General features: G+C 41.9%; 1 protein-coding gene across 1 annotated transcript in view; it reads left to right on the top strand.

Annotated features, from left to right (window-relative positions):
* Nucleotides 1-12,418, top strand: part of prrc2c (proline-rich coiled-coil 2C) — a 67,012-nt gene that overhangs the window by 52,628 nt on the left and 1,966 nt on the right. Inside the window, exons 22-33 of the mRNA XM_080016645.1 lie at nt 41-130; nt 470-571; nt 701-872; nt 4,313-4,525; nt 6,559-6,680; nt 6,837-6,997; nt 7,204-7,435; nt 7,709-7,819; nt 7,995-8,189; nt 8,685-8,785; nt 9,184-9,310; nt 9,696-10,073. Of these exons, the coding sequence (XP_079872771.1) occupies nt 41-130; nt 470-571; nt 701-872; nt 4,313-4,525; nt 6,559-6,680; nt 6,837-6,997; nt 7,204-7,435; nt 7,709-7,819; nt 7,995-8,189; nt 8,685-8,785; nt 9,184-9,310; nt 9,696-10,073 (2,004 nt within the window). The remainder of the gene's footprint in view (nt 1-40; nt 131-469; nt 572-700; nt 873-4,312; nt 4,526-6,558; nt 6,681-6,836; nt 6,998-7,203; nt 7,436-7,708; nt 7,820-7,994; nt 8,190-8,684; nt 8,786-9,183; nt 9,311-9,695; nt 10,074-12,418) is intronic.

Here is a 12,418-nt window from a genome sequence, read left to right as displayed (position 1 = left end):
ACCAATGAAAAGGCCCTTTTACCCTTTGCTTGCTCTTCAGGAGTCGGTAACTGACTACACCACCCCCTCCTCCTCCCTGGCGGATAGCGTTCCTACTGGAGGCAAGATGGAGGAGAGCCTGGTAGCCAATGTAGGCGACTTCACATCCTACATCATCGTGTACACTGTACAACAAATGTTTGGAAATCCAATTTTATTATGTTAAAACCCCAAAACTTTGAGATTGTGTTATCAAACATAAGAATGGTTGATGACTCGTATAGAACATCCTTCAAAGTGTTTCTAGTATGCTTTGGAATTAGTGAGGTCAATTTTACGATACAAGCCCAATAAAAAGCAGGTGTAAATTAAGGTTCCAACAATACGTTTGATTAAGAAGCGCCAATTAAAAGCAAAGTAAGTTGAGCGTAAAAGAAAATTCAAGAGATGAGCCACGACTAGATAGATAATAGACCCTCCATTCCTCTAGGTGGCGCTGCCCCATTCGTTGCCCCTTCCACGTAGAGAGGCTCTGCAGCAGAGCTCCAACCTCAGCACCGTCTCTCCCGCTACCGTCGACCTCACACTGAAAGTGAGCGCACACACACTCCAACCCAAAATATCATCCCCTCCTGTTGTCCTGTGGAGAAAAAAAAAAAAAAAGGATAAGTGGTGATCTATGCCCAGAATAGTTATTTTAATAAAAATGTTCTGTGTTTAGATGGAATCGGCTCGGAAGGCGTGGGAGAACTCCCCTAGTCTGGTAGAGAAGAACTCTCCGGTCACCTCCTCTTCCTCCCCCATCACCCCCAGTGCCTCCTCCTACTCCTTCTCTTCCGCCTCCATGCCGCAGATCCCCGTGGCCTCAGTCACCCCAAGCACCTCCCTGTCAGGTGGGTCTACCTTTTGAAGCCCCTCGAGGATTAAAGCTTTAAAGCACAATGGGGCTGCAAGTAATAAGTCATTTGCTTAATCTGCAGACCTGCCAACCTGCACGCATTTTGTGTCAAAATACGCAGGTACGAAATGCAACCTGAAATATATACTGTGTGTGTGTGTGGTAATTTAATTACCGAAAACAATTCAAAACAGTATTGTTTATGTATTAGGTATTTAAACTACATCCCTTAGATTGGACCAGATGCTCAGACCTTGTGCTTGTGGTTCTGTAACCCCTCCCTCTTCTCTCACTCACTCAAATCCACTGATAGGCAGCGGTACTTTATTATCCACAGAGGCCTAATGCTGCACTGCTGATATAAAATGGGAAGTGGGGGAGTAATAATCAAGCACGACAATGTGACTATAATGTTAACATATAAAACGTGAGATGCACCGTTCAATCAGCCGGTTTTCAGCTTGATTGTCCATGACCGGTGACCAGCCAATCAGTGTAGATACATATCCAATTTTGTGCAGGTCAAATTTACACGCCCGATACAGTGCTGATGTACTGTACTCATAAAAATGCTCCGATATGTAAACCCAATACCAACGTAATGTAAGGTAGTTGTGTAGTTGACGGTTAAAAAAGAGAGGGAAAGAAAGAATGTCAGCTGTTTGGAGGTGCTTAAAGATTAGATAAATTATTTATCTATCGCCTGATAATATTCCAAAATTGTGCAGACTATGTATCTATCACTGTCACTACAGTGGGGTGTCTGTTCTGGTTGTTCATAGTGCACAAGCTCTGCTCATGATGAAAGGTTCGGCTTTTTTTTTTTTTTTTTTTGAAAGACTTCTTGACGAGTCACTCAGTAAAACGAGTCGTTCGATTTGATCCAGTTGGTTTAATGCACGGTGATCGAAGAAGTGCTTCCTGTGAACGAGAGTGAGGAAAGTCGGCCCTTTTTTTTTTTTTTGTGATTGCAATTTATTTTGGAATGACAAGTATCACATAAATTTAATGAAAATGTATATTTGTACTTAAAAGTGAAACTTTCAAGTTTGAACTGGACATTTCCATGTTAGTTACACTCAACCGCCACTTTAATAGGTACACCTGTTCAATTGTTAACACAAATTGCTAATCAACCAATCACATGGCAGCAACTCATTGCATTTAGGCATGTAGACATAAGGATGACTTGCTGAAGTTCAAATCGAGCATCAGAATGGGGAAGAAAGGGGATTTAAGTGACTTTGAACGTGGCATGGTTGTTGGTGCCAGACGTGCTGGTCTGGGTAAACTGCTGACCTACTGGGATTTTCATGCACAGCCATCTCTAGGGTTTACAGAGAATGGTCCGAAAAAGAGAAAATATCCAGTGAGCGGCAGTTGTCTGAATGAAAATGCCTTGTTGATGTCAGAGGTGAATGGGCAGACTGGTTTGAGACGATAGAAAGGCAACAGTAACTCAAATAACCACTTGTTACAACCAAGGTATGCAGAATACCATCTCTGAACGCCCAACACGTCGAACCTTGAAGCAGATGGGCTACAGCAGCAGAAGACCACACCGGGTGCCACTCCTGTCAACTAAGAACAGGAAACTGAGGCTACAGTTCACACAGGCTCACCAAAAATGGACAATAGACGATTGGAAAAATGTTGCCTGGTCTGAGTCTCGATTTCAGCTGCAGCATTCAGATGGTAGGGTCAGAATTTGGCGTTAACAACATGAAAGCATGGATCCATCCTGCCTTGTATCAACGGTTCAAGCTGGAGGTGGTGGTGTAATGGTGTGGGGGATATTTTCTTGGCACACTTTGGTCCCCTTAGTACCAATTGAGCATCGTTTAAACACCACCAAACACAGTATTGTTACTGACCATGTCCATCCCTTTATGAGCACAGTGTACCCCATCTTCTGATGGCTACTTCCAGCAGGATAATGCACCATGTCACAAAGCTCAAATCATCTTAAACTGGTTTCTTGAACATGACAATGAGTTCACTGTACTCCAATGGCCTCCACAGTCACCAGATCTCAATCCAATACAGCACCTTTGGGATGTGGTGGAACGGGAGATTCGCATCATGGATGTGCAGCCGACAAATCTACAGCAACTGCGTGACGCTATCATGTCAATATGGACCAAAATCTGTGAGGAATGTTTCCAACACCTTGTTCTCTATGCCACGAAAAACTAAGGCAGTTCTGCAGGCAAAAGCGGTCCAACCCGGTACTAGCAAGGTGTACCTAATAAAGTGGCCGGTGATTGTATATGACATATCCTACTAAAACTCTTGAGATTTACTGGTTGCATTATACTGAAACTTGGTGACAGTCCAATATTCAATTTTATTGGAAGTCATGTTCTATTATTGTTCCTTCATGAATAATAATAAACCGTGTAAAATTCAGCAATCTCGCTATTGTGGTAACTGAAAAATTGCAAAGGTAGACTGTGTAGCTGTCCTATCACCTGAGCGTGATCAGGTGACGTATTTGTCATTGACATACAGTTAGACCTACCCAATGAGACCAAATGATAAGAACATTTGATTTCTACGAACAAGAATATAAACTCAAAATGATTGGATGACAATGTCAAAGATATTTAATAATAAATGCTTTAGTAAGAATATACAATTGAATAAGGATGGGAATTGGCAAACATCAGAATCAGCATATCAGACTTAAAAAAAATTGTTTTCAGGAATCTGTATCGGCCAAGAAAATTGTAGATGGTGCATCTCTAGTTGGTAAACATGTTCGCTAACGAGATGATTAATTTCATGGGGTATATTCTAATGAGATGAACCTCTATACTGTATATAGTTATATAGCCGTAGTAGCTTGCATACAGTGTGATGAGCCTCATTACGAGACGCTGCAGTGTGAACAATTGATGGAGTCATTTGCAGTACTTGTCACACTATTGTGGTACTCAAAATATTTTCCTAAGGTTGGCAGGTCTGAATCTGATTAATTGGGAAAATAAAAATTTGAAAAATAAAGTGATTCCATATGATGGTAAATGCTCTCACCAGTCAGGGCCCGACACCAACTTTTAGAAGTGGTTGCCAAGTTGGCAATCATGCATCATGGTTGCAAAGTCACAAAATGGTTGCCAATTTTTTTTTATCCTTTTATAATTTGGTGATTATTATCCATTTCAGTATTTTCACTTTTACCACCATTTTGTTCAGAGTAAATCAATTCACCAAAAAACAAATTTTCCTGTTTTTAAACATATGGAGGTATACAGTGCTCATTTATAAAAACATTTAAACATATGAAAAGTGGTTTACAATCAGACTGGTTTCTGAGACAACTGGGCAACCAGTATTGTCGGGTCCTGTGTGGAAGAATAGTAATCGAAAAAGGCGCAACATCAGAAAATTCCAAGTTGGTGAGGCTGCGTTCCATCTGTTCTCGCTCCACAGGTGCTGGGACTTACACCACTTCCTCCCTGAGCACCAAGACCACAACAGCCTCTGATCCCCCCAACATCTGCAAGGTGAAGCCCCAGCAGCTGCAGGGCGGCGGCTTGTCTTCCACCACTAGTAGCAGCAGCTTTTCCCAGTTGGGCTGCGTGCCTCCCCTCCTGCCCCAGCAGCAGCAGACCCCCCAGGTCTACGTGTCACAGTCTGCAGCAGGTAAGCAGGAAGGTTTGGACCCGGCTAGATGGTCCCTGTAAGGTGCAGTTTAAAGACTTTGTTGATTGAAATACTGAGTGGGATATAGGAGCCCAGTCGGACAAGATAATGAGTTAATATTAATGAGGGTTCCCACTAAGGGTGGGAATCACCATGGATTTCACAATACGATATATAAATAATATTGGGGGAAAAAAGATTATTATTCTTTTGTTTTACGATACTGCAATATATTTCCATTTATTTTTAATTTATTTCTCATCTGATCTCAGCAGTAAAAAGTTGAAATGCATATTTTTTTCTCCATTTTGGTCTTGTCAGCATAGATCTTAAAACACTGACCTCATGACAACTTGTGCATGCGTCAGGAACCGACCAGCGATGCCCATGACCAGTTTATGTATGTGTGGTCAGTAGTGTTCAGTTTAATTACATGTTAACAAAGTAATTAACTTTGTAAACTCTCCAACTTAAGGAATCGCACCCATACAGTATTATGTATGAATATCATGATCACCATGCAGTCGTATGCATTTCTTCCTTATAAGACAATCCGATACGTACTTAGATACAGGGTCTACGATACGATTCAGGGATGATATATTTTAATATGGAACGGTTTGATTCAGTGCGAAACGATGCAATCTGACTCAGTTCTTAACATTTGTTTAATTTAGACATTCATTTTCCATTATAAATTAAAGTAAGCCAATTCTATAAAATTATCTTAAATATCAGAATTTACACATACATATATATACACACAAATTATATATATATTCATACAATTATAGATGTATATCTGATATTTTAATTGTATTTATTTATTTTTGTCCGATTTAATTATTTTTATTCTCAGTTTTTCCGGACTATTAACCTTTTTATTTTTTTAATGCTTATGGCCTGTACTGAAGGATGATTCTGCTACTTAAGTGGCATTGCTTACCTTCAAATAGACATATTTCATAAAACTTTGTGAAACAAATGTAACGACCCTGGATGTGTTGGTTACTGCGGGCGGTTCACAAATCTCGCTTGCGCACGCCTCGGGACTGAGTTGGAGGGAGAGCGAGGGAGACGTGTTCAGTTGTTGGTTCAATGCAGTGAAAGTAACATGACTTGTCAAGTCACACTTTATTGATGGAGCACACTTTATTCCAGGGCAACACAATGTGCTTTACAAAGAAATACAAAAAAGAACGAACGTAGTTGTCAGCCAGTTATTACAAAAGAATGCCCCTGAAAAAACAGCAACAACAAAAACGAAAATTAAAGCGACTCCAACCACAGTGGCAGCAACAGAAAACAACAGCAGCAACAACGACTGATTTACTCAACAACTTGTGACAGGCCATTGACTGGTTCATGGTAGATTTAGATCGGTCCAGCGGTCTGCGTATCAATTTACTTGCATCTTTAACGTTAAAACCGGTTTCCGATTCGTATCGGTGAATTGTTACACCCCTATCGCCAACGGCACTGTTTTTACTACTGTAACGCCTAAAATGACTTCTGGAGATTAGTGTTATGCTTGTGGTCAGATTTTCCGTTTGTCTCGTGATTTGGACACAATGAAAATAATAAATCTTTACTTACGATTTTATTTGCGTTGCAATAACATTGCTTCTTTACGCTTGTAAAAAAATAAACCTATTCCGTCGCTGCTGCAGCTTTCCTGTGCATGCGTATTACAGAAATGAAAAGGCTAGTGTGGACTAAACGTTTTACACGAAAAGTTTTTTAATTTAACCGCAGTAGTGTGGACTTGGCCAATATCTTACGTGAGAAATGTGAATAAAAATATATTCTTGGCCTCAGTATCAATACAATATCGTGTGGAAATATATTGCAATACTTTGCTGTATAGATACACCCCCCCCCCCCCCCCCCCCCAACCCTGGTTCACACAGGTCCTGGAGAAACTTAAATTATTGTAATTTTATTGTTTGTAAGTTTTTCAATTATGTTTCTTGTGCATATTTATGTGCTGAGTCTTCCTCGACTGACGTGGCCTCATCTTATCCTGTGTCCAGGTTCTGCAGCCCAGATTCCAGCCTTCTACATGGACACTAGCCATTTGTTCAGCACCCCCCACCCTCGCCTGGCGCCCCCCTCCCTGGCACAGCAGCAAGGCTTCCAGCCGGGACTCTCACAAGTATGATGATACATACAGAAAACTATCTAACAATCTCTGCGACTCAACTTGAAAAGTTTTGTATTTTCTTTGTTTCACTGTTTTGACCCAACCCTTGAAAACTGTTTATTAGCTATTTGAAGGGTTTTTAACCTTGGTGTCGTCTTTGCTCCTCAGCCTACGGCGGTGCAGCAGATTCCGATCCCCATCTACGCCCCCTTGCAGGGTCAGCCCCAGCACCAACACACACATACACACCAGGCTCAGCAGGGACTTGGCATGGGACCCCCAGTCTCCCAGCCCCAGGACCTGTTCAGCTCCTCGCTGCAGCCCTACAGGTAAAAGGCCAGACCGCTGTTTCGTCATAACACGATTTGCGAGGGAACTGATGAGGGTCGTTGTCACAGGTCCAAGAGCAAATCCTGGAAAATAACATTTGTTATGATGAGGTTGAGTTTTTTATTTTTTTTGTTTTGTTCTTATGTGGTTGAGATTTCATCTACCCCCTCTCTGACTAAACTACTTGTTCTGTCCTTCCTCATAGGTCTCAGCAGGCCTTCATGCAAAGCAGCCTGTCGCAACCCTCCATGATGCTGTCAGGACCTTCGCTGCACAGCTACCCTGGTGTCCAGGCCCCGGATCTTGGCAAGCCTCAGTCCAGTCTGGCCTACCAGCAGCCCTCCTCCACCCAACACATCCCCATCCTGTTTGAGCCGCAGCTCAACCAGCCCTCTGCCATGGGGGGCTCACAGCTTATCGATACACACCTACTACAGGTATGGTACACAACTTTAAATTCAAAATTACACACCTGAACTAGTTTTCATAAACATATATTGTTACATACAGTACATATGGCTATCAAGTAGTTATTTTTTTATATTTGTGATAAACTCTTTCATGTTTCACATCTTTACACTATATTATATAAAAGACCAGCAATCATCTGTATCAAGGGATTTTAAATACAACCTCATTTATTATACTTCATCCATTTTACTGCTAAAGATTCAAGGTACTTAGACGTATATTTTTTGTGTGTGTTCCAGGCTCGGCAGGGGATGAATCAGCATTCAAACCTGTACTCGGGCCAGGTGCAGCAGCACGGTCAGAATAGCTACTACAGCAACACGCAGTCCCCGAGCTCTGCCATGCAGCAGGTAAGAGAGAGAGACACACACACAGAGGTAGATGGTGCAAGAGAGCTTGAGCTGTTGAATAATGCAGTCGTTATTACATATTTCGAGGCCTTCGACAAAAGGAAATTCTATATTCCCAAAGACAGAAATTGTGACTCTCTGAGTTCTGACTAAAGGGTCTCCTCCTGTCATTTAGGTGACCGTCCCTCTGCCAGGCTCCCAGCTGTCTCTGCCAAACTTTGGTTCAGGAGGGGGCCAGCCCCTCCTGGCGCTGCCCCCGACGCCACCACAAGCTCAGCCCGCCAACCTCAACAGACAGCCCCCCATCTCCCAGCCGTACAGGGGCATCATGGGACCCAACCACAGCATGATGCAGCCTCCCTCCAGCAAGGTAACATCCTGATTTGAGCGTAGGGGAATCCCAACTTCCAGATAGTCAATAGTTTGGGTCCAACTTGTTTAAAAAAAAATAAATCTTGTAATCATGGACTCCAGAAATTGTAGACTACAGTGCAATGCAAATGTTTGTGCAACCCCAGCGTCTCAGAGTAGTAAATTGTTCCTAACTAACTGCCCAAAAACGGCAGCGTTAAGCCGGCTTTAAGCCGAATCTGACAAATAACCCCCCGGGAGTTTAAAATATAAATTTTATCAATATACACAACGATACCTTTGAATGTATTGTACTTCCTAGAAAACTTGAAAATAGAATTCAGACAAAAATAATCACTGACTGCTAGTAAATACAAGTTCATCTCATTTGGGGGCTCTCCGATTGAGTCAGGTTTGATTTAGGTGGTCTGGGAACCCCTGATCCAGACAAAGTACCAGTGTCTTAAATTTTATGTAGGTGTTGAGCCAACATCTGCTGTCCGTCCAGGTGCAGATGGACATCGACCTGAAGCTATTCACTAGTGCAATGGATGTAAAGCCTGGGACTCCACCCGTTGGTGGCAGAAGCACTACGCCCACCTCCAGCCCCTACAGGTAACACACTGTGAATACTACACTCGCATTCAGCCCGTAGGAGTTGGATTGAAGAGGGGCCGTATTTTCAACAATGGCGTGGTTTCACAGTCCCGCGCTCAGTCAGGCTGTTCTTTGACGTTGGACCCCCCTTATTTATTTGTTTTTCAATTGTAGAGAGCCACTGAAAGTACTAATCTATGCCAGCATCCTTTGCATGCTTTGCAGATTTCGACTAGGAGGTGGTGCTGCTGAGCTGCACTTATTATCTGTAATGCAGATTTAGCAACACTTGTAAAGAAACCAAAATCGATATGTTTCATCAGAGAACAGTCAGTTCAGTTTAAGTTTGCAGCTGAGAAAGGCATATTCTAGTGTCTGGTACCTCTTTCCTTTTTTTAACGTGCCGCCTCCCACAGAGCCAGCTCCACCTCTCCCAGCAGCCAGTCCAGTAAGATAAACAGCATGCTGTACCAGAAGCAGTTTCAGCCCAGCTCTGCCGGCCTCAGGATGGCGCAACACTTCCCCGGCCAGTTCAACCCACAGGTCAGGAACAGATATTAGCCTACAATTTAGTTATTAGTAGGTGAATTTGTTTTGCACGTTCAAATATCCATCAAATAGTATTCAAAGTACCAGGACAACTACTACAACATGCGGTTAAATATTATAGTATGTAAACATGACACACCCTACTGTCAAGCATAGCCCACAATGCATTCTGATGGTGCTACAGAATCTTATATTTCACTAAGTAAAGTCATGAGTAAAATGTTGTGAAAATATCACTTTCATGGTCTGTATTAATGTTTTCCATGACCAATTGTTAATTTGAATTACTTTGCAGATTGTTGATAATCATTGAGTAATACTTGAAACTACCCACGTATCGACTCTGTTTGTGATGTGTTGTCGTCTTGCCTTGCTGCAGATTTTGTCTCAGCCCAACATAGTCTCTCCTCTGGTTCGGCCACCTCACACCAACTCCTTTGCGGGCGGAGTCCAGCGCTCCCCCATGGGCCCTGGCATGTCTCCCAATGTGGGTGGGGGTCTGATGCCTCACCCCAGACCCCAGCATCCTCAGCACCCCCAGCATCCTCAGCACCCCCAGCATCCTCAGCACCCCCATCATCCTCAGCACCCCCATCATCCTCAGCACCCCCATCATCCTCAACATCCCCATCATCCTCAGCACCCTCAGCACAACCAGCAGCCGCAGCACAGCCAGCACCTTCCACGAGGCCCCCTCGGACCCCCCATGGCGCCCAGAGGCACGCAGGCAGCTCTGAAGGCGGAGCAGGACCTCAAGGTGGGCAGGGTGTTACTGTTTTTAGCCACAGCTGGAGGAAGTTGAATTTAAAATCAATTTTTGTACAGAGTTAAACCCAATTTAATCATCCTAGTTCCTAATCATACAAACATTTTGACATTCAGCTCCCTCTCATCCGGGAACTGCCTCTCATACCAAAACTCCTCTAGGGACTTTAAAAACTGCATTTCCCATGAGCCCCCAATCCCTCATTCTCCAGCGTGTGCATTTAAAAAGAAAACAAGACAAACAGCGGTTCAGAAATTTGCGATTTGTTATAGTGGGTTTTTTTCTGCTCTTAATGCTATTAAATGCTGCCAGATTTATCTTATTTGCCAATTTTCTCCGTAATAGTGTCTTTGCTTTGAGTTGCTTATTCAGATGCAGAGAAGACTAAAGTGACAAAAGTAGCTAAATATTGAAATAGGCCTTAAGCTTTTTAAAATAAATTTGTATGTACTAGACCTGCCAACCTGTATGCATTTTGCTTACCAACCACACAATTATTCGTAAAAATACACAGATAGGAAATGCCAGCTCAAACTCCACACATTTTTTATTGTAATTTAATTATGGAAAACAATAAATAAATACAAAACAATACCGTACATTTATTCGGTATTTAAACTACTCTGATTGTACCAGATATTACGACCTTGTGCTTGGGGTTCTGTAACCCCTCCCTCTCCTCTCACTCACTCAACACCCACCCAGTGGTACTTTATTATCCACCGAGGCCTAACGCTGCACTGGGGTAAAATGGGAAGTGGGGGAGTAATAATCAAGCACAAAAATGTGACCGTAATGTTAACATATAAAATGTGAGATGACCTGATTGATCAGTCATGACCAATGACCAGCCAATCAATATCAGATATATCCAATTCTGTGCCGGTTAAATTTACACGCCCGATACTGTGCTCATGTATCCATAGTCCTAAGAGATTAAATTAATCATTTATCTATCGCTTGACAATATTGCAAAATTGTGCATGCTGCGTATCTATGCTCTATGCTCTCTATTTTCTGCTGTCCCCTTTTTGCTGCTGGAACGATTTAAATTTCCCCGTTGTGCGACTAATAAAGGTTTATTTTATCTACCCCTGTCACTACAGCGATAGTGACACTGAGCTTAACTCAGTGACCGTTCCATGTTGTATTTTATTAACTCATGTTCTATTATTGTTCCATAGTGAATCATAAAAAATTAACAATTAAAAATAATAATCATTGACGTACAGCATATATACCCAATGGGACCAATTGATAAGAACATTTGATTTCTCCAATAGCGGATATAAACTAAAATGATCGGACGACAATTTTAAATGTATTTAATTGTCAATGTTTTATTGTGACCATACAAATGAATGAAAATCGGAATCGGCCAAAATCCGAATCGGCAGGTCAGACTGTTAAAAAATCGGAATCGGACAAGAAAATTGCAATCAGTGCATCTCTAATTGGTAAACATGTTCGGTAACTTTATGAGATGATGCATTTCAAGGGGTTTATCCTAATGAGATGAATCTTCACCAGATTCTATTTGGAAAGAACTAATCATTCTAGAATGATTGGGGTGATTTTGTAGGGGAGTGCATCTGCATAGAAAATAATATCTTTATTCTTGGCACATTTAGGCTATAATCAGTAAACTGTCAACCAAGTTAATTTTTTCCCTTCATAATAAAAGTAAATGACTTTTTTTTTTTTTTTTTTTTTTTTTTTTAAATAAGGAATGATAAAGAAAAGCAATTACAAACCAGAACAATTTTGATAAATAATGCAGATTATATATATTTTTAAATATATAAAGATTTGGTGAAACAAAGCCAAACTTTCGAGCATTTGCTGGGGTCAGCCATGGTCCGGGGTGGAAAGAAAAGTGTGTGTGCATACCGAGACGGTTTCCACTGCTATGTCGCAAATCAGCGGCAGAACGGCCATGGACCATGTGCTTTACATTATCTGCACGTGGGAGCGATGCAAACAAACACGGGGGGATGCGGTGTTTTGGGGAAATTACTCATTGGCTGGATTATTTTAACATTTGCCCGTCTGCTACTGCGCCGCGACAACATAAGGTGAGCGAGGCGGGAGCATGCCTGAAATATGCAAAAGTTAGGAACTGAAAAGCAGAATCAAAATGCACGTGTCTTATGGAATCCACTGTTCTTGGAAATTTTGAACCGGTTCTTGATACCCACCCAATCCTACTGAGAATCCTTAAATCACAATAAATGATGCTATATCAGACAGACTCCTCTTGTGGATTAGTCATGGAAAAGGAGAACCGTGGGAGTTTTAATTTTGTATCAAGCAGCAAGAAAGGTTGGTGTATAGTT

The sequence above is a fragment of the Zeus faber genome, assembly GCF_960531495.2.
Source record: "Zeus faber genome assembly, chromosome: 1".
Lineage (NCBI taxonomy): Eukaryota > Metazoa > Chordata > Actinopteri > Zeiformes > Zeidae > Zeus > Zeus faber.
This window is presented reverse-complemented; position numbering and strand designations above follow the sequence as displayed.